Source organism: Corythoichthys intestinalis, chromosome 2, assembly GCF_030265065.1.
Source record: "Corythoichthys intestinalis isolate RoL2023-P3 chromosome 2, ASM3026506v1, whole genome shotgun sequence".
NCBI lineage: Eukaryota > Metazoa > Chordata > Actinopteri > Syngnathiformes > Syngnathidae > Corythoichthys > Corythoichthys intestinalis.
This window is the reverse complement of record NC_080396.1, coordinates 34,537,151-34,560,614: the sequence shown is the minus strand read 5'-3', so window position 1 is coordinate 34,560,614 and position 23,464 is coordinate 34,537,151. Positions and strand designations below refer to the sequence as shown.

Sequence of the window (23,464 nt, the reverse complement as noted above, 5' to 3'; positions counted from 1 at the left end):
TTTGGAATAGCATCGCTAATGTACTAGTATATGTCGGAAAAGACTCAGGTGACTTGAAGTTCCGCTAAGACCCTCAGTTTGGCCAGATTTCAAAATTGTCCTATATGCATGTGTGATACATCATTGGAAAGCTTGAAATCTAAATTTTCTGGGGGAAGAAAAATTTTGAACAGGAGGGCATTTTTATTATATTTTTTAAAGTGTTTTTTAAACAGCAAAACCCTATCTGGATGTGAGAGCACGCGAGAGCAGAATTACAGACGCCATGATTTTAACGAGATATTATCGCTTACTTACCTTGTTTCGATCCAAAAAATCAATGTCGCATGTATCACTCAGTGTGAAGACACAGCTGAGAATGACCACAGCTGGATTTTTGGGGGATTTTATGGGTGAAACATGGTAATATAACAAGGGCCGCGATGCAGAAACCGCAGACATCAATTGGTCGAGATTTTCTTTTTCATTTATTTACCCTTTTAAACGTCCCCCCCAATTTTTCTTTGTTTGGATCGATTATTTATCATCTAACATATCTGGGAAAATGCGACGGTAGCAAAAAAAAAAAAAAATTTAGCAATAGTTATGAGGTAGATATCCGTGACTTTTTTACAGATGCCATTTTTCCCATTGTGTTGTAATTTGTTTAAAAGTTTAAAAGATGCGACTGAATAATTTTTCAAAGTCCTTTTTTTTCTTTAACCAAATATTAGACATCAATTAATGATTCTAAGCTAAAAATAACATTTTGAATAATAATTACTTACCTTGTTTTCATGGCTAGGTTGAAACAAAAACGGTTGCGCGACGTCTGTAAACGGGAGTTTCCAGGGTAAAACGGGCAAATTAAAAATAGTTCGGTGGCTTAATGCGCCATGAATCTGCTATGACAGCATATAGACATATTGTTCTAACAAACACAACAGTTATTTTGGCTTAAAATGCAGCAGTTTCTTTTAAAGAGGAGTGCAAGAGCAGAAACGGCTTTTTCAGTCTTGTCCGTGTTTTCCGCAATATATATATATATATATATATATATATATATATATATATATATATATATATATATATATATATATATATATATATTTTAAGATGTCTGGTTTAAATATGTAGTATAACATCACATTTTAATATGCACCTATAATATCAACATAGTTCCAACTGGTTTACCAAATTTCCACAAACAAGCACTGCTTGCATGGTCGTTGATATACAGAAATTTTCTTTTTATCGTTATTCAATCCGGAATAGAACGGATATAATTTACAAAAATAAGTCTTTATTCTTTAGAAACCGGTTTGAACATAATAATTTTTGGGTAAGACAGTTTTTCAATAGTAGAGATTTTCTGTTTTCTGATCAAGAATTTCTTCAAACCTACCAGATTCCTTTGCTATCGTTTTTTATGCTGTTCCATCAGATGTATTTCTCCCCTTCAGAAGTTGCTTTGTGTCTGACAGTGTAATTGATGAGTCTCATTGCTATTACGTCTGTCTCATTTCAGGTAAGAAACCTATTTTTCTCATAAAAAATAAATGCACTACAAACTATCAATAAATACTGCTGTGAAAGGCATCCATAAATTCTCCATAATATGACCTCAGTCTAAGGTGTCCTCCTGCCTATATTTTTGCACATCAAAGAGTAGGTAAAATTATGGCCATTTGAGCATTTTGTATTGTATTATTACAGATTGTTCATAAATATTTGCTAATATGTTGAAACATTTATTACTGACAGGCCACAAACAGGCTTTCACAAGCACAAAAAAGGGTAAATGTATTTTTTAAACATATTTGTGAAGGTTTGGCCTTCAAGAGGCGTTAACATTCACAAGGAGGACTGGGAAGACCTCGTGCTGATTGACATCGCACACAAAAGAGTTGTGTCGTATTTATTGTTAATAATTTTTCCCATACTTAAGTCTTTGTATTATCACATTTATCTCACGCAAGTATCAGAAAAATGTGAGTACTGTAGATAAGGCCAATCTTCCACGAGCTGAGCCACTGGGCAATATGATAGATTCAGCCGAAATGGGATTGCCAACTTGGACCAAGTGACAAACTTTCACTCTTTTTGCATACAGTATCTGAAAAATTGACGTTGGAGGGATCCCGTTTAAAAGTGGATCTGCGGTTGGGCAGCAAAAGGGTTGTAGAAGACATGTATATACATGTATATATGTAGTTACATATATAATTGCTGAATATAAATACTCCTGTCGTCCCTACATTGTCTTTCTTTTGGGTAACTTTAAAGTATTTTGACTTAATGGTAAACAAATTAATGTATCTGTAGGCCAGTACTTCTCAAATAGTGGGGCACGCCCCCCTGGGGGGGCGCAGAGCGATGCCGGGGGGGGGCATGTGACCTCGGGGAAGATGCTTTTTTTTTTTTTTGCCGTATCGGAATAAAGTGTACTTGCACATCCACTCAGTGGGTGGCAGTGGTGCTCTCACTTTCAGAGTGCGCGCAGTATTTTTGAACTAAGGAAGAGCACTCCGCACACACAGAAAACAGATATGAAGAGCAGTGTGCTGCCGCCGTTTTCCGACCGGACTAACTCACGCAGCGACCCACTGTCTTGACCAGTTCTCACGTCGCCGCCCGAGAAGTGCCATTTTCGGCTTGGGATCGTCACGACGACCGCCCTCACCTGCGGTTCTACCTCGGCCGCCGAGAATGCGCTTTTTTTTCGTGCCATTTGCCTTTTAGCTTTGACTTTTAATACAGCGGTGATGAGCAAAGACCACTGTTTACTGTGTCTAAAAATAATTATAGTGGATAGCCAGAAGCCAAATCAATTAAGACGCCACTTAAAGACATTAGACCCCAATCTCATTGATAAGCCGCTTGATTGTTTTTCAGTGAAAACGTGCCGAATATTGCCAACAATCGTCCTGCTTTGTCAGTGTTATATCAGTAAACCAGTGAGCATTGTTAGCATGCTCATTGCAAAATAACTCCACACCATTGCAAAGGAGGTAAATACTGTGAGCAGCAAAAATAAAAACTATCCTTCTGTCCAAGGACACTCTTTTTTTCTTTTACTCAGTTTTGTTTTTTCGGTCAAATTTTTTGGCATATCGCCCTCATGAGTGAATGTTTCTAATCAATTTTAATTTGTTATTATTTACTGATTTTATTACATGTTATTTTTCTGTTTTGTATCAAATGGTCAAAAATGTACCTTGAGTATTTTTACAGTTTGGATGTGACTTTTTTTTTTTTAATTCAGGCAAATTGATGCGCGTCGTCTTCTCTGTTACAAACAAAACAATGTTAATAAAGTTATACTTTATTATAAGTTGATCTATGTTACTTTTTTTCTTTATTAGAAAAAAAGGACACAATTTTAGGCAGATGCATATTTATAATAGTAATTTTATAGACAAATAATACTATTTACAGTGGCGGCAGAGAGTTTGGGGGGGCGCGAAACATTTTCGTCTTCCTTGGGGGGGGCGTAACAGAAAATAATTGAGAAGCACTGCTGTAGGCTATATAACAAGTACAGAAAAATGACACTCAGTTGTGTAAATTGTTTAATTGAAATGAATTTTTTTTTGTGCTATACATAATAAACTGCAGCAGGTTATTTAATTGAACTGTGCTACTTGGCAACAATCACCATGTCATCTAAATCTGTGTACTTGATTGGCATGACACATTTGACCTCTTCTACTGTAATGGGGGTATACTAACAATATAAGACATGGAGTCACAAAAAAAAACATTCTCCATTTTACTAATAAGGAGGTAATCAAAGCCCTATTTAGTATTCCACGTGAATGCTGATGCAGTGTATGTGTCAATCCGGTACATACACACAAAGTGTCGTCATGCTTACAAAACACATTTCGCTGTAAAACACATCAGGCACTGAACTGACAGCAGCGCAAAAACACTTTTTTTCCCTTTATGTAACAAAGTCAATACTAAACGCTCACAGGCTAACACAATGCAGTCACTGTTCTTTGCAAGCTTTCGGTTTCCATTTTCTAGCTTCAAGTCTCCCACAGAATACACTCAACTCTGTATAAACCTCCTAAAAGAGCATTATCCCGGAGGTATATACTAAACATAATCAGCATAAACACAGATAAGCTTCTATTAGCATTCCATGATTGCCTTGTCACCTTCTATGTGGCAGGATGACAACAAATGCAGTGAAAACATCGCACTACAGTGTTCACACTACAGCGAAATGCCGATTTCCCAGAATGCCATAGTTGAAATGCACCTTTAAATTTTTTTATTTTATAGGGGATCCGTTCAACAAAAGAGTTGAAATTGACACTACAGATAAAGACATGATTTTATTCTCAAAATGTCTGACATAAAATCAAATTCGTCCTATAATGCTTTATTTCAATTTGGATCAAATCAGTCAAATCAAATGACCAGGATCATTATCAGGCTCTGGCTGAGCTTTCTGATCATTTGATTCAGTTGTGTTAAAGGAGGGACACGTGGAAAACAAGCTGGTTAGGAGCTCTCTCGGACCAGACTTGGGCCCCCATGCTATAGTTAAGCTTTGAGTTAAATGACACAGTATTTGGTTGCACCCTCTGTCTCTACAGTCATTGATTAAAATTGTCATGCAGCAACAATAGCCAAACAAACTCAATTAGAACCATTAGATGTGGGCCGGGAATGGATGATTTTTCAATAGATAATTTGAACCATATTTGTTGGTGTAGAAAGTTTTAATATGAAAAAATGGTTTTGAAGACTGCACATTTATGAATTGTTTGGATTGGTAGAGGCCATTATAGATATTACAGTAAATCAAAATATCCTATGTAGGGCCTATTTCACCAGTGGAGACGTTGCCACGACTGGCCAGCGACTGTGACTCAGAATTCTGCCGAACTTCTAATCAGGGCGACATCTCACTGAAACTGACTCGCACTGAAGTCCGTAACAGCAAGCGTAGCTTCAGTCAAGGGGTGTCTCAGATAGAATTTCTGTCCGCAACATCTCCGAGACCTGCTGGAGACTTAAAAGTCCCCGGGAAAAAAATCCAAATTTACTGCCTGACCCTGGCAACCCGGTTGGCCTCAGGAGATGTTGCAAAGATGCCTACTAACAGTTGAGACTTCAGTCGCCATCAGATCACCACCATGTCTCCAGGTCAGTATTAAGACCCGTCAATGGTCGGCCTCTTATGAAAAGTACATGTAGAACCTTACACTGGTTGTTTGCGTTCGGACAAACCGGTTTGTGGCAGATTTGAATGAAACAAACCAAAATCCATGCATTTATACGGTAAAATAAACTTTGTTTTCTTTAGCTGTAGCTGTGGTCCAACCCCACCAAACACTGATCCATAGCAGAAGAAACCTTACATTTTCTCAACATTAAGACTGATTTCTTTTGTATTGGCATAGCCAGCTAACGGGAATTGAGTATTTGGCCAAGCATCACTATTAGAAATGTTGTGCCATTGTTCAATCTGCCTCATAGGACAATTTGAGAGTGACGTGTTAGTGTGGCAAATGAGGATTTGTATTGTGAGAGCAAGTGGGAATGGAGGTTAAGGATTTTTTTTTGTTTTAAAAACTCTTGACACTGCGGCATTCTAAGTTAAAAGTAGACTTCATGAGTGCATTAGGTGCTCCTCCATTAGAAGCACCGCAATAATAAAACATCATGCCCGCCCCCATTTTATCACAGAAACTTCACACTGAGCCTTTTCAGTCATTCAATGTCCTTCAGCTTCCCAGTTGTCTGCAGAGGCGGCAGCCGAACAGCGCCTTTTGCAGGTGTTGCAGACAGACACACCAAGAAGAGGAACCTCTGCAGTTTATGCAAGGCTTCTGCTTTATTCTCCTGTCTCTTTGCGCTCTGGTCTGAACTGCTGTGGAGGCAGGCTTTCTTACTTCAATGCTGATGGTGACCTGCAGCAACAAAAGCTATTTTTGGCCCTTCTCACCGTTACTTTCATAATGCAGACGAACACGGAATAAAATATGTGCTTGCTATACCTGAGGTGGCGAGAAAGGTCTCACGACAAAATGTGCACGAAGAGAATGGCCAAACCAATGTTGAGCAGGATGACCATGCAGATCATGATGGTGTTGGGGCTCTTAAGAAGAAAAGATCATGTCAATCCCAGGTATTCATAGAAAAACATTACCAAAATTCTTTTCTATTATGAGAATTTTCACATTACCTGCTTATTATTAAGCCCACACAAAGTGTATGAAGAACCACCTTTTCAGATAGGTTGACCCATAGAAACATCCCACACCAGTGAAGTAATCTTTGCTGTCTTACCTCCTGCTCCGAAGACTCTGCAGTCACTTCATTGTTTGAATTCATCATTGGCACCTTCAGTCGGGCTTCAGTTTTGGAATCGACTTTCAAGGCAGGTTTGGCATTGTTGCTTTTGGCTTCTACAGGCTTGGCTACTGTCTTAGGTTCATGGTTGAGTGCAGGCTTTGGGGATGGTGTAGGAGAAGGTTGCCGTTTGGCTGCGGCCTTGGGTTCCGCTTTGACGGAAAGCCTGTTCGTTTCCCACGACTGCTCTTGATCGCGGAGTGACGGAGCTCTTACAGGCTTGAGATCATTGGCTTTCCAATCAGTGACTGCTCCAGGGGCCACTTTGGTGCTGGAGCGCAGCTTTTCCTCCTCATCTGGACCAACAAAGCTATTTCTTGCTGATTGGGATGTGGACGCACTGTCCGGAATATTCACCTCTGGATCAAATTTCTGCAAAGGTTTAATTTCCAAATCGGACCCCTGTTCATTCTTGGCACTATGGTGACTTGGTGTTCTGGACAGGTTGCGACCACTGGTGCTCTCTGGTACAGTTGGAACAGGAACAGGGAGTGAAGGTGTAGTGGGGCGACTACCAGGCCTGCTGTTGGGTTTACTGCTACCTTTACTTCCGCTGGCTTTACTTGTTTTTTCATCATTCCAGTTGTTAGGACCGAGGAGCTTTGGGTCTTCTTTGATGAAGATCCCTGGAGTGGGGGAGGGGGTGCGGCCAGGGGAGGATCCAGGCATTAGGCGGTCGAGTTCATTCACAAGCGGGCTTTCGGGGGGTGTCGGCGCAGGCTCCTCCTCAGCCAAAAGTGGCTCATGCATGACTATATCTGTGTTCTCACTTCCCTCTCCAACTTCCGGCATTGCTCTCTTCTTCAGATACTCTGGACCTGTGCAGGATCAGTTGAATTAGACTGTTAAAGAACCGCAATAGTACTTTGGCATACAAGTGACCCGACATGTGAGGTTTATGTGAAATAAGCTTGGACGGTTTGAACTCTTTGTTTTGACATTATTTCAATGGGTAATGGTGATATTTACCATAAATGAATGACAAATTTTTCATGTTTTTCATTCGTTGTCTTAAAAGTAAGATACCAGTTACTGTCTTGTATTCTGGTATAGTATTTGTACCGGGAATGTACACACAAACTTAGATTTTTACAATTTAGCTCCATTTTGCATGTATTTTTTTCCTTTCACTCAAGACAGAAAAAATTAGACCAGAAAAAAAGTCACTACTGCATTTGTATGGCTCTATTTGCTTGCGTTACTAGACTGGCAATGAAACTAATATGATCCGGGAGTTCCTTTTTTTAGACATTCAAATGTGATGACCTCGGCAGCAAGCCTTAGCAGAGGATGGGCCAGGTCAAGCTGCAAGTACAGAGACGCGCTACACTACTAAAGGTTGAGAAGTTTGCCAGCTGCAATTGACACATGAACTCATATTTGCTCTCACATTTACATTTCATTTCCTCTGTGTGGATTTTAGTGGTTTGATCGTACGGTGTGAGGGAAACTGCAAAATGTCAAGCTAAAGTTAAGGTTCCAAGTTAAGATTTCATTCAAGGGTTCGGCTTCCGAAGTAGGGTTAGGTCTTTAAACAGTTCCACTGGCAGCCATTTTGAAGACTCACAAATATTGCATTTTGTGACAATATGGCTAGGTTTAGACCGTTGGTCTTAATGCACAAATCCATTTTTTTTTCCCGACTTGAATGAGCAATTAACTTGATGGTCTAAACGGGACAAGTCGCACAGAAGTAGACTGTTTCAAATCGGATCTAGGTCACTTTTGTATGTGGGTAAAATTTGATCCGGGCCACATTTTTCCACAATGGAGCTGCGGTCTGAACTTTCAAGTCTCCCAAATCAGAATTCATGTAGCAATTACGTCAGCAAACAGCGAGAGAGGCAGGGAGGACTGCAGCAATGGAGCTGTGCATTAGTGTTAGCGCCTGGCTTGAACTCTGCTTTTAGGCAATAGGCGGGTTTGATCACAGTCATAAAAAAAAACAAACTAAAATGGAAAAAAAGGATAAGCCTGAGAATGCTCAGTTTTCTGTCTGTGCACCAAATGACCAATTTTTCAATATTGCTTACATGGCTAAGTCGGGGCAAACTGACTGTATGTGTATGCAAGTTGCACAGAAGTGGACTGTTTCAAATCGGATCTAGGTCAATTTTCTATGTGGTTAAAATTTGATCTGGGCCACATTTTTCCACAATGGGGCTGCGGTCTGAACTCTCAAGTCTCCCAAATCGGAATTCATGCAGCAATTACGTCAGCAAAGAGCGAGTGTGGCAGGGAGGACTGCAGCAATGGAGCTGTGTGCATTAGTGTTAGTGTTAGTTAATGTTTAAAAAAAAAAAAAAAAAAAAGGATAAGCCTGAAAATGCTCAGTTTTCTGTCTGTGCACCAAATGACCAATTTTTCCAATATTGCTTACATGGTTAAGTCGGGGCAAACTGACTGTATGTGTGTGCATCATGCACACACAGTGCACGCATGCCTTCTATCAATCCATATACATTTTGGAATATAAGACTAAACGGAGATTATATTTATGTCTGTTATTTGTGTCCTTCTTTTGGAAATCAAAATATGATCACCCTCGAATGACATGGAGCCAGCATGTGTTTTGGTGCACTTGTTTCGATGCTTTTGTGCAGGGGTGCCCAATCCCGGTCCTCGAGAGCCCCTATCCAGCTTGTTTTCCATGTCTCCTTCCTCTAACACACCTGAATAAACGAATCAGGATCATTATCAGGCTGCTGCAGAGCCTGCTGAAGAGGTGATCATTTGATTCAAGTGTGTTAAAGAAGGGAGACATGGAAAACAAGCTGAATAGGGGCTCTCGAGGACCGGGAATGGGCACCCCTGCTTTTGTGCATGCGTTTGCGTGTTGGATGGAAAAATGCAGTCGGACGGGCATACCAAAAACCAGATATGACAAAAAATCGGAAATGTGCATTATGACCAGCGGTCTGAAGATAGCCGACAATTGAATCTTTACATTTCTTCATCATCAAAGTGACATGAATCAATAATGTGCTAATCTTAAATCTAAAAATTTACACAACCTGGACAAAACCCTCTTCCAGTGTCACCCGTTTCAGAAATGTATTTGGTTCGTTTGGATTCCAGTTGAAGAGTAGAAATTCCCATGGCAGTGAAGGAGTTAGCAGGTTTTTTAAGATAGGGTTTGGACATTGAGTCATAGTTTCAAACTGTGTTTAATTAGGATTTCGAGACTGTGACGATAAAATTCGAAGTAGGACTAAACCGATGATGGTGTCCACTGACCTGGCTGGTAGAAGGAAGGTGAAAGCTCTTTGGCAACCAGCCTTGCGATGCAGGACTCGCTGTTGGAGGCCTGGGCAGCCTGATCAGCTCCTTCTGCTTTGGCCTTGGCATGGGTGGACCTGAAGGGGGGCGGGGCAGGGGCACATGTGGCGGGAGAGATGTTCAATATTGCTAAAAACAAAGAGATGCAACTATGCCTGTGAACTTAAATTTCGTAGTTGAATATGAATGAACATTTGAGGCCACTGCTGAAGTGTCACCAGTGACTCACTTAACAAAGTGTAACCTCACACTGAGCTGAAAATAGCCACCTTCGGTGCGTCCCATTGGAACAATTAGACACTCCTGAGGTTGAGAGAGTTCCACCTGTCTGCATGCACTCAGCAAGTCTCAACCGAAGAAAACTTCAGGGAACGATTTCACCTATCATTTTTATAAGACATGCTGCTGCTCCTGGAAGCACCCTACACTACACTCTTTGTTGGTCTTACATAGTAAATGTCTATTGTATTATACAGTGTATTTTTTGTTATTTTTTTTTTACATTTTTAATACCAAGTTCCACCTGAAAAAAAAAACAACAAAAACACTATACTGATGGACTGGAAGAAAAAGAGGTTCGATTCTCAAAGTTGTGATTCTGCATTACGGGGGAAAAGGTGTAATTATGCAGCAAAATAAAAGTCCATAATTTGAGAAACTTCAAATTCAACATGCATTCACAAGAAACAAACAAAAAATGTTACAAAGTTTGATACTATTATAAAAACAGATTTAAAAAAAAAAATTCAGCAGCTAAAACCTAATTCTACATGAACTAGATAAAAAAGTATGACATATTAAAAACAAAAACAAATTAAGCAGCAATAAACACAAAAAGGATCAAGTGAAGTGTTACTGAAACAGGTCTTACACTGGCTGTGATCACATACAATTTCATGTTTCACATTCAAGAGATTTTTCAAGTTCAAGCTACACGACACTTGACTCACATCTTTATTAGTTATCACGTATCAACTGTATCGCGTTCGTGATTTCCTCCAAACAGAACAGCCAGTGGCCTTTGCTGGTGTGTTGCCAGTTTATGAGGGCCAAGAAAGCTTGGTGACAGATGGTCTCCGAGTTCTGCCTGTCGATTAAGGCCCATGTTCTGAAAAATCCTTTTTAAAAAAAAATTTTTTTTTTTAAATATGTAAAAAAAATACTTGTGAAGGCTAAACCTCAGATGAGTGAATCCTGTCATAGAACATAATCTGAATTTCTAAGGGTCTGTTAATTCTCTTTAGGAAAAAAATGAAGTCTTAATTTTTTGGGGTAGCTAAATCCATTGGTCGTCTTGGATCAGCTTAAACTGCGCTGCAGCCTGTAACCGCTCGGGCATCCATTACATAATTTGAGACTAATCGCTCCAAGAAATGAACCTCTTTCACCACTGTATTTTAATTTGCCTCACAGCCCAAAACTGATAGTCCCGCAGCCTTCTCTGGTTTACTGACATCCTGACTGAGTCCATGAATTACGTCCGGCACAAAGAAGCTTGGGAGGCTATGACGTCAAAGTCATCCCAAATGTCAGCCCCTAGGAGTGTGTCATTATTTTCTCTGTTGCCATAGTTCTAAGAAATTGATCATTTGCATATTAAAATTATTTTAGCACCCATCTAACGCATGAAGTTCATCTATACGAAAAGATTACTATTTCTTTAAGAAATTGCCATTTGGAATGCTGAACCACTAAATAAGACAAAATCAGCTGTCAAACTGCATGGTTGGATTCGTATGTACAATTGTGTGGGCGAGGGGAGGCAACCTCGGCAATGTATTTGTGGCTCGGAATCACAGAACACACTGATGGAGTTTAAAATTTTGGAATATGTAAATACCGTTTTTTTCGGACTATAAGTCGAAGATTTTTTTTCATAGTTTGGCTGGGGGTGCGACTCATACTCTGGAGCGACTTATGTGTGAAATTATAAACACGTTATTATATCATTTCACATGTTATTTTGGTGTTTTGGAGTGGCAACGATGGTTTGGTAAACTGGTTAGCATGTTCATTATGCTATAGTTATCTGAATAACTCTTAATAGCTATGTTATGTTAACACACCGGCCACATTCGCATCTCGTTGTTCATGCATCATCATACTGTACACTTATTCAGCATGTTGTTCTCTATTGTATTTTTATTTTAGATTGCCTTTCAAGATGACATATCTGTTCTATGTGTTGGATTTTATCAGGTAAATTTCCCCCATAAATGCGACTTATACTCTAGTGCGAGTTATGTTTTTTTCCCCCTCTTCATTGCGCATTTTTGGGCTGGTGCGACTTATACTCAGGTGCGATTTATAGTCCGAAAAATACGGTAATTCATATATTATAAATAGTATATTTTGTCTACGGCACTGCCAGCAACATTGATTCTGTCAGTATCTTACATCCAAATAAAGTCCTTTCACTAATACACATAACATTACTGCTGTTTCTATTTTTTTTATTTTTTATTTTTATTTTTAAGTGTATAGCCAATTTGCATATGCATTACTCACGCACAAGATTTAGCAGAAAGCTTAAATTTTGGGCTACACAACAATTAAAGTGAAAATAAAAATCATAAAAATCTACAAAAATGTATAAGACCCTTAAAAATACACAATACAAAGCCCAAATAAATATAACTGCAGCAGAAAAATCTAAATATCAAAACCTACAGCGTGAAAATATGTGGAGGCGTGGTAGTGTGTACGCATGTAGGCATTGTCAAGAAAAACACATGCATTTTTAAATAGACTGTCAAGTTGTCAAAATGCATGCGGGCTAACAGTGTTACATGTAAACAACCACCCTCTCCACGAATTCAACAGCAGATACCACAGACGCTACATTTCATTAATGTACTTTGATGTGGTAGACCAGTGATTCTTAACCCCTTACAATGATCTATTGGAATCATTTTAGTTTTGTAAATGTGTAAATGTAGGCCAAAAGGGCCGTGGGCAGGGCAAGGGATCCACGGGTATAAAGACTTGTGGGCCCCAATAAGCCACAATTGTTCTCTTGTACTAAAATTTGCTATTAGAATCACATAAAATATTGCCATTGATTTAAAAATCTGTAATATTTAGTATTTAGTACATGTTTTGACCTACTGAGTACGTCATGTTTTACACGCGCAATGCCCGCTGGGGATGATGACGCAGAATGGGTACTGGGAGAATAGCTGTGCTCGATGCTAGCGAAGTATGACGACTGGCACGACTTTGTCACATTCTGCTGCTGGTCAGATTGTTTTGTTACAGATCCATCCAATTCCAGCCCATCAGCAGTGTATTTAAATGCAGGCGATACACATACTAACCTTTAACTTTTAAGAACTACGAGTCTTTATACCTGTGGTTCCCTTTAAGGCTGTTGCACACAGCCAAAGTTGCTGCACCTGGCCTGACGTAACGCTCGTGCTGTGATATTATTTTAAGACGGTTACGATATTTGAATGGGCCGTGGCCAACATTGTACAGGAAAAAATGAGCCCCACATTATTTTGATACTATTCCCTTCTGTGCGATCCAATGCAAGAATAGATGCTTATATTCCATTTGTAAATTGTAAAGGGCTTCGTCTCATGGATGATCTGTTTTTTGTCCTGCTGATTGCGAGATATTCTGTCATTGCGGCATGTGCCACTGGATCTGTGTGAAGGGTCCTTTTTAAATGCCTGCAGAGTGTGGGTGAGGGAGAGCAAATGCAAAAGAGGGGTTTAGTTTTTATAAAAAGATGATAACATTGCTACAACTAAATCTGTTCGCCAAATTAAAATTTTAGTGGATCTCAAACCTATTACACCAGGTAGCACCTCCAAAAATATTGCCTCCTCAACTACCATGTTGAAAACCAACATGAAAATACAGGTACCCAGTAGGCCCAGGTGTTAAAGTAAAATGTGACACGTATATATAGTACATACTCAGATAGTTATCAAAGTGATCTAAATACTTATCTTAAGACACATCAGCTCATATTTCAATGTCACTAAAGGTTCCTGAAGTATATTGAAACACTCCTTGAAGATTACCTAAATTCTTCTACATTTTGAGAAACAGAATTACCCTAAAATAGGCTTACTTCTATTGAAATACTAAGTTATCTTAATACTCTATATACTACATACATATGTGTGTGTGGGTGGTGGTGGGCGTGTGTGTGTGTGTATATATACCGTATGTACTGAATGCACACACAGACTCAAATGATCCCTAAAAGTAACTTAATAATTTTAATATCTACTGCAATAGTCCATAAAATGTATCTAAGTACTCCTAAATGTACAAACATACTATGTAAAAGTGACCTAAATGCAGTTAAATCTAATGAAATGATGATGATTAACGGAAAAATAACTGTGTTTTAATAACAATTATAAATTTATTGCTTATGATATATAGTACATATCCACTTACGTATTAATGACCTGATTGGTTAAAGCAAATTTGAAGCCTTATTAATATTATACATATTTAAAGATTACCGTAATTTTCGGACAATAAGGCGCACCTGACTGTAAGCCGGCACCCACCAAATTTGACAGCTGTCCTCACTGTATTGTGAGATATTTACACCAAAAGATGTGACAGCGGCGTCATGAGACACTCTCATAATTATGACATGACACTGTCATGAGCATTAATGAATGCTTATGACAGATGTCTTTTAGTGTCTTCCGGCAAATTACCTCACTTTTGAATGGATGTAAAAGTTCCGAGCTGGACATAAATGGAGTTAGTGACAAACTTTTCAGATGACACTTAATGACTTCTGTCATAAGCTTTCATTAATGCCCATGACAGTGTCATGTCATAATTATGTCATGTTTATGACATTTGACGCCGCTGTCAAATAATGTGTAACCTATTAAGCCAAATAAATCAGCAATAAAAACACACTGGACTATAAGCCCCAGGATTCAAAATGGGGGGGAAAAAATATCGTTTTATAATCTGAAAATTACGGTAAATTCCGGGATTTCTTTCCAGCAGTTCTGAGAATAGAATCACTGCTATTCACGTCGAGTATCAACTCATTGACTGCTACAGTATTGACGATGATGCTATTAAATCTCTCATCCAATTGGAATGAGAGGTCAGTAAGGGATTATTCAATCCCAGTCACTCCCAGTCCAAATTAATTGGATGTCTATCACCGTTAATGGAAGCCCATTAATTAATTTAAAGAGGCACTCTACTCAGTATTTACCTCAATAGTATACAGTATATTCCAATATTTTGAAGTGTTTCATGTATTAGATAGGTCGGAATGGAAGCGTGCCCCTGGTTGAAGTGTGTTATCCAAGTGTTGTCTTTTATTATTGTAATCGCGTTTGGAAGTTAAATCCTCCTGCAGACGCTTGGATTTGAAATTGTAAGTCCTACGTCAAACTTCATACAGTTATGCCAGTGCCTGCCCTCTTCGGTCGTTTTTCACACCGACTATTATCAGGAGCACTGAGTGATCGGGAAGTTGTCAGTCCCTGCATAAGGTATACAGTGGGGCAAATAAGTATTTAGTCAACCACTAATTGTGCAAGTTCTCCCACTTGAAAATATTAGAAAGGCTTGTAATTGTCAACATGTGTAAACCTCAACTATGAGAGACAGAATGTGGGGAAAACCCCCCAAAAAATCACATTGTTTGATTTTTAAAGAATTTATTTGGAAATCATGGGGGGAAAATAAGTATTTCAATACCAAAAGTTCATCTCAATACTTTGTTATGTACCCTTTGTTGGCAATAACGGAGGCCAAACATTTTCTGTAACTCTTCACAAGCTTTTCACACAATGTTGCTGGTATTTTGGCCCATTTCTCCATGCAGATCTCCTCTAGAGCAGTGATGTTTTGGGGCTGTGGTTGGGCAAAACGGTCTTTCAACTCCCTCCTCACCCTGTGGCGCCAAAATGATAACAAGAACGGTGAGCAAAAATCCCAGAAACACACGGAGGGACCTTGTGAATGACCTACAGAGAGCTGGGACCACAGTAACAAAGGCTACTATCAGTAACACAATGCACCGCCAGTGACTCAAATCCTGCACTGCCAGACGTGTCCCCCTGCTGAAGAAAGTACACGTCCAGGCCCGTCTGCGGTTTGCTAGAGAGCATTTGTATGATCCAGAAGAGGACTGGGAGAATGTGTTATGGTCAGATGAAACCAAAATAGAACTTTTTGCTAGAAACACAGGTTCTCGTGTTTGGAGGAGAAAGAAAACTGAATTGCATCCGAAGAACACCATACCGACTGTGAAGCATGAGGGAGGAAACATCATGCTTTGGGGCTGTTTATTCGCAAAGGGATCAGGACGACTGATCTGTGTAAAGGAAAGAATGAATGGGGCCATGTATCGAGAGATTTTGAGTGAAAATCTCCTTCCATCAGCAAGGGCATTGAAGATGAGACGTGGCTGGGTCTTTCAGCATGACAATGATCCCAAACACACAGCCAGGGCAACAAAGGAGTGGCTTCGTAAAAAGAATTTCAAGGTCCTGGAGTGGCCTAGCCAGTCTTCAGATCTCAACCCCATAGAAAATTTTTGGAGGGAGTTGAAAGCCTGTGTTGCCCAATGACAGCCCCATAACATCACTGCTCTAGAGGAGATCTGCATAGAGGAATGGGTCAAAATACCAGCAACAGTGTGTGAAAAGCTTGTGAAGAGGTACAGAAAACGTTTGGGCTCTGTTATTGCCAACAAAGGGTACATAACAAAGTATTGAGATGAACTTTTGGTATTGACCAAATACTTATTTTCCACCATGATTTGCAAATAAATTCTTTAAAAATCAAACAATGTGATTTTCTTTTTTTTTTCCACATTCTGTCTCTCATGGTTGAGGTTTACATATGTTGACAATTACAGGCCTCTCTAATATTTTCAAGTGGGAGAACTTGCACAATTAGTGGTTGACTAAATACTTATTTGCCCCACTGTATAAATAACACATTATATAATTCTATACATGTGCAATTGCTGTGGTTTATTTAGTGAAATACTTTCATCCCACGACCAGTTCCTGTCTTTTGTCACTTTTTTCCCTTAACCTCTATCCGGCCGGTCTAAAGTTGCCCTCATCATCTTGTCCACGATTGACTTTAACTGCCCCTCCATCGTGCAACACTCTCCGCCGTTTACCTTGCTGAGAGGCACTTGTGCCAGCTTGCTTGCCACCAAAAGTTGGCCTCTTAAGTGGTTCTTACTCGACAGTTTTTCCTCCGCACGCGTCTCGCCCTCCACTGGTGTAGGTTTGGTCTCAACATTGGTAGGGACGACATAACAGAATAACCTGCTTGTACACTTTTTGCTGGGGACAGGGTATTAATGAGACCAAATAGATTATTGAACGGGGGTCTGGGCGCATTTCTCACCAATATGAACCTAATTAATTAATAAGCGAAATGATCAAAGCAAAATAAATCTGTATTGACTTATGCTGACTTTTATGTGTATTGGTTCACGTGATACAACGTTCGATTCAAACCTTTGTTTTCAAAAACTACTAAAGAAACATTTTGAAGTGCAAGTCCGTTTATTAAAAAAACGGGGAGCTATTCAGGAATGGGTCCACTTCTAGGAGACACTGGAGCACCCGTAGGCTCAAACTAAAGTACTGTAATGAAAAAAAGATTTGGGGAAAAAAATTCATGAAAAAAAAAAAACTGAGATATCCAAGGACGAGCTACATCTGAGGCATCCTAGACTACCCCAAGACTTGAACCAAAGTACTCTCATGAAAATCTGATGTATGATTTCATTTCACAATTTTTTTTTATCCATGTCAGTTCATGTCCATGTCAGTGTCCCTCTGAAGTGGACCCATTCTTGGGACTTGCACTCTGAAGCCACCGCATTGCATTATGGTAATGCATACAGTATAATGCAAATGATCTAAATGAAGGATGGCTAGCTTGTCTTCATTGTTCCTTTTGGAGGCTGGCCTGAGTAGTTAGTAGTTTTGCATGTTCGTAAGTTCACAGAGATTAAGTCTATGTTAAGTCTGATGCAGGTCGGATTTTAGTAGCAAAATGGTGTTTCCCCCACCTCACAACATTGATGTCTTTTTACATTACTTACAGTGGCTTGTGCTGGCCAAAAGAAAAAAAGTTCTAATATCCCTCCTCTTCAAAGGGGTTGGAGGGGGAGGTGGCATGTTGTATTTCTGTCAGTGGGCTTGTGTGGGTGTGCATCGAGGAGTCGGGGGGGTCAAGTCATTAGCCAATCAAACGTGTGTTTGAGGGGAAAAAAATGGACCGGTACATTCAGCAAGTGAAACACGATAAATGTAAGTCTGAACATAATGTAAATAGTTCACTTAAAAATGGTAGAGTCTATTGTATCCTTACAACATATGGGAAGACGATCTAAATTACCCATATAACTGAACTCATTATATTATGCAAATAAGGAGGCTTAAGAGTAGGTGAAGACAATTTGAGCATCCTGAAAAGTTGCTAGTGTTATGTCCCTACGTCCCTATGCAAACCTACGCCCTTGTCGCCCTCCTAGTTCGCCTTCCAAAGTTGCCATCAACTTTAACACCCCCATCTCCTGTGCGTCGTCTCCTGACACTTGCAAGACCATTCCACGCACCGTGTGAGTAAGCTGGCGTCAAGTGAGTGAATTTTTATTTAAGTAGAAATAAGGAATATTTAATCGGGTCTAGTCATATTGAAAGCTTGCCTCCTGACTGAAATACTCTTTCTGCGTACACAGAACCCCGTTGAATCCAGGAGTGTAAAGTGAGTCAATATTTTATTTTTGGACAACTATTAAATAGCGAAACTTGATGTAATGTTTCAGAGGATTGTAGTCTAAGGCCATGTCTTCATGTAGCAGGGTATTTGGCAAAAAAGAATAACTTTTCTACGATTTTGCCTATCATCCACACGCATACGCACATTTAAATGAGGGTTCTTATTAACTGCGTCCAAAGTGAAGATGTGCGAATTCTCCGTTTGTGGCGCCATCATGTGGACACTGATTTAACTGTGGAAACATCTCTGAGTGAGACAAACTTTGTCCCTACGTCACACAAGAGACCAATGTTTACATTTGGAGTACTAGTATATTAGACAGGTGCTTTTTTGCTTCCATTTATTTACAAACTCTTGCAGTGCTTCATATTGAGGATGGGGGTATTATGGACGATTATTTTTCGCGCATTGTTATGAATGGACTTAAAAATGAATGAATGCGGTTGGCTGTGGAAACTTTTTTTTCTACAAACATACTGGTGTGGACTTAATTATTTTTTTCTGACGTATTAGGGAAGGATCCTCGGTTTAAAAAAAAAAAATCCTGCTAGGTGTAGACATGACCTGAGTCTCCATCATGTGTAAATCACCACACGCATTGCCGACGCCCACGAGCTTCCGACCGACCCACTCTCTCCACCGACAGTCAGTCAGAGCAAAAAGTATGCAAATTAGCTCCAGTCAGCTGCATAGTAATAATAAATTCTGTGGAAGTGTCCAAAAAGGACGAACTAAATTGGCTTTTTAAAAAAAATAGGCACTTTCAAAGCAAATTGCACAGAGTAACAGCAGTGCAAACCTGGAAAAAATGTATCTAATGTTATGAAAAAAAAAAAAGTTTGAAAAAATTAAAGTTCATCTTTAAACCTCATTAATCCAACATTGCTTTGATGTTAGGTGACACATATTTCTCCTTTACATCAGCAGTCACAATGAAAACTTTCCAAAAATAGGGCTATTCTTGAAACCATCACTCATCAGGTCCCAATTTGATTTTGTGAGCAAATGTTACAAGCTGCTGATGTTTCTCAAGCATAAATTGCAAAGATCAGCAGTACAGCGTAGCCCGGTTCCACAAGTAAGACTGTGCGGGTTACGGTTATACTCTACTCATTTGTCATATGAGTACTTGCTTATGAGGTGTGTCATATTTATATCCATGGAACCATTTGACACCACAACTGACGCAAGATAGACCTAGTTTTGTGACCTGTAATTGTTAGCAACAGCTTACAGTGAGCTGCCGTCGTCTGAAAATTTTGCGACACATGTGCCATCATACGATCAATTTTCTGACTACAACAAGATGGAAAAAGGAAAATAATGTTGATCTTAGGAAAACAGAATAGGTGAGTATTTTGGAGGCGGCAAAATAGCCAGAGGGTGGGGGATAATCAGCTGTTGCATTCCCCTGTGATTGTGATACAGCAAGAGTTTGTCTGTCCTTATTTAGTAAGGGTTCCTTCGTGACAACGGGGCCCCAGAGTGTGCGTCATTTACACCCTGTCCCGACAAACAAGACCCCTCCAGACGACCGTTCACCAACACACACGTCAGAACAATGTCCACACAGCGTCTGAACCTCGGAGAAGCTGTAACGCAGTTGGAGAGGACAAGTCTTTTTTTAACCCATCTCTACTGACACCAGATTAGAGGAAAGAATGAGGAAACCAGGAACAGATGTGTCATGTCTCCGCCAGTGGTTTTATGAAGACATACACACCATGTATTAACACGTAATAGTATATTATAGTTTCACACACCGTATTTCAAAAGCAGCTTAATTCACTGTCAGCCCTTCAATTTCAAATACATTGGACATCTCTAGTCAGCGGCACTGAAACATGAATATTCACAGTCCATAGACTTCTTAATATATTGACATGACGCTGGGCGCAGGGCCGATCCGTAGGGGGCCTATTTGCAAAAACTTCAAATATTTTCAAAACCAAAGTTGACACCGAGCTAAAACCTAAACAGGCACCTAACTTAGCCATATACAGTGGGGCAAATAAGTATTTAGTCAACCACCAATTGTGCAAGTTCTCGTACTTGAAAATATTAGAGAGGCCTGTAATACAAATAAAATTGAATTGAATTGAATTAATTGTCAACATGGGTAAACCTCAACCATGAGAGACAAATGTGGAAAAAAAAAAAAACAGAAAATTACATTGTTTGATTTTCAAGAATTTATTTCCAAATTAGAGTGGAAAATAAGTATTTGGTCACCTACAAACAAGATTTCTGGTTGTCAAAGAGGTCTAACTTCTTCTAGCAAGGTCTAACGAGGCTCCACTCGTTACCTGTATTAATGGCACCTGTTTTAACTCATTATCGGTATAAAAGACACCTGTCCACAATCTCAGTCAGTCACACTCCAAACTCCACTATGGCCAAGACCAAAGAGCTGTCGAAAGACACCAGACAAAATTGTAGACCCGCACCAGGCTGGGAAGACTGAATCTGCAATAGGTAAAACGCTTGGTGTAAAGAAATCAACTGTGGATGCAATTATTAGAAAATGGAAGACATACAAGACCACTGATAAGCTCCCTCGATCTGGGGCTCCATGCAAGATCTCAGCCCGTGGCGTCAAAATGATAACAAGAACGGTGAGCAAAAATCCCAGAACCACACGGGGGGACCTAGTGAATGACCTACAGAGAGCTGGGACCACAGTAACAAAGGCAACTATCAGTAACACAATGCGCCGCCAGGGACTCAAATCCTGCACTGCCAGACGTGTCCCCCTGCTGAAGCCAGTACACGTCCAGGCCCGTCTGCGGTTCGCTAGAGAGCATTTGGATGTTCCAGAAGAGGACTGGGAGAATGTGTTATGGTCAGATGAAACCAAAATAGAACTTTTTGGTAGAAACACAGGTTCTCGTGTTTGGAGGAGAAAGAATACTGAATTGCATCCGAAGAACACCATACACACTGTGATGGGAGTGGAAACATCATGCTTTGGGGCTGTTTTTCTGCAAAGGGACCAGGAAACTGATCTGTGTAAAGGAAAGAATGAATGGGGCCATGTATTGGGAGATTTTGAATGAAAATCTCCTTCCATCAGCAAGGGCATTGAAGATGAGACGTGGCTGGGTCTTTCAGCATGACAATGATCCCAAACACACAGCCAGGGAAACAAAGGAGCGGCTTCGTAAGAAGTATTTCAAGGTCCTGGAGTGGCCTATCCAGTCTCCAGATCTCAACCCAATGGAAAATCTGTGGAGGGAGTTGAAAGTCCGTGTTACCCAACGACAGCCCTAAAACATCACTGCTCTAGAGGACATCTGCATGGAGGAATGGACCAAAATACCAGCAACAGTGTGTGAAAAGCTTGTGAAGAGTTACAGAAAACGTTTGCCCTTGGTATTGACCAAATATTTATTTTCCACCATGATTTGGAAATAAATTCTTTAAAAATCAAACAATGTGATTTTCTTTTTTTCCCCACATTCTGTCTCTCATGGTTGAGGTTTACCCACGTTGAAAATTACAGGCCTCTCTAATATTTTCAAGTGGGAGAACTTGCACAATTAGTGGTTGACTAAATACTTATTTGCCCCACTGTATGAGTCTCCATGAGCAGCGGCATCAAAAAATTCAAAGTCGTTCCCTTATAAAATCCTATATATACTGATTCATTACTTTTAATATGAGTATAACAAAACCTAAAAGGGCTCTAAAATTCTCAGATTTTACACTAGATACACAAAAATCACCAAATGCAGAGATAATCACCGTCATTTTCAGGATCAATAGCAATATTTAACATATCACATAAGTTTTTGCCCGAAATAGCAACTTACATTTTTTTCAACAGCTAATAAATCACTCAATTTTCACATCAGAAACTTAATACTTGAGGAAAACATGCAGAATCAATTATAAATCATTTATAAATAGATTATTAATAAATGCTATATGCATTCACACATTATTATGGAACAGAATAACCCTTTATTGTTATTATGGAGTTGTATTGTTAGTTATATAGTTGTAGTGAATGAGGCTAGTGGCCGCCTGACGTAAACACAGCTTTTCTGGTGAAAATTCTTTTGAATAAATGCTTAAATCCCCGAATTCTTCATAGATATGGACGTAAAGCAGTCTCGATTATTGGTTAAAAGCAAAGAAACCGTGCAGCTACTGTTTATTTTACGTAAATATGTCGAAGTACATTGCTACTCTGCTAGTGAATGAGACTAGAAGCTGCCTGACGTAAACAGAGCTTTTCCGGCGAAAATTCTTGTGAATAAATGCTTAAATCCCGGAATTCTTCAAATATATGGATGTAAAACAGTCTCGATTCTTGGTTAAAAGCAAAGAAACAGAGCCTTTAGCGTTTATTTACGTAAATATGTCAAAGTACAATGCTACTCTGTTAGCGAATGAGGCTAGCGGCCGCCTGACGTAAACAGAGCTTTTCTGGAGAAAATTCTTGCGAATAAATGCTTAAATCCCCGAATTCTTCATAGATATGGACGTAAAACAGTCTCGATTCTTGGTTAAAAGCAAAAAAAAAAAAAAAAAAAAACATGCAGTTAGCATTTATTTTACGTAAATATGGCTAACTATGATGCCAATCCAGTTGCGGTTGATTTCTCCCATTGATTATTTTCACAACGTTTAAAAATGCATGCATGGTACGAAAAATATAACAATTACCTTGAATCATCGAACAAATCATTCCTGAGACCATCCTTCCTGTTTGTATGCGGTACAGCTTTCATACGTCTTCAAAAATCCAAGTTTAAATCCGGCTTAGACATGAGCATGTACTGTCTTTGAATGACTATTACTAAATGAGGCTCAGCCCCCTATGGTAAGGCGTGACGCAAAGAATGACGAAGTGTCAGGTCAATAGAGTCTATAAACAGTCATACCTCCCAGTTCAAATGGATTCGATTTCTATCGACATCAATGGCAGCCAAAACATTACTCTTGTCTACAAATATGGAATTCACAGTAGTGCAGCTACATTCCTACAACCCTCCTTATGAAAAAACCATGAGCGGTAAATGCATATCTTTGTCACTGAATTAGTTAATAGGATTACATGAGTTGTGACTTC

At 39.5% G+C, this 23,464-nt stretch overlaps 1 protein-coding gene across 3 annotated transcripts in view; it reads right to left on the bottom strand.

The window, feature by feature from the left end:
- Positions 1-3,555: 3,555 nt before the first annotated feature.
- Positions 3,556-23,464, bottom strand: part of jph2 (junctophilin 2) — a 44,512-nt gene continuing 24,603 nt past the window's right edge. For 2 of the 3 annotated variants that reach the window (XM_057830651.1, XM_057830649.1), the window contains exons 3-6: positions 9,589-9,707; positions 6,289-7,169; positions 5,997-6,097; positions 3,556-5,909 (exon numbers count right to left, since the gene is read on the bottom strand). In XM_057830651.1, coding sequence (XP_057686634.1) covers positions 6,017-6,097; positions 6,289-7,169; positions 9,589-9,707 — 1,081 coding nt within the window. In that variant the 3' untranslated portion in view covers positions 3,556-5,909; positions 5,997-6,016. Of the gene's footprint in view, positions 5,925-5,996; positions 6,098-6,288; positions 7,170-9,588; positions 9,708-23,464 lie in introns of all 3 variants that reach the window. The other variant, XM_057830650.1, reaches the window with a different exon arrangement.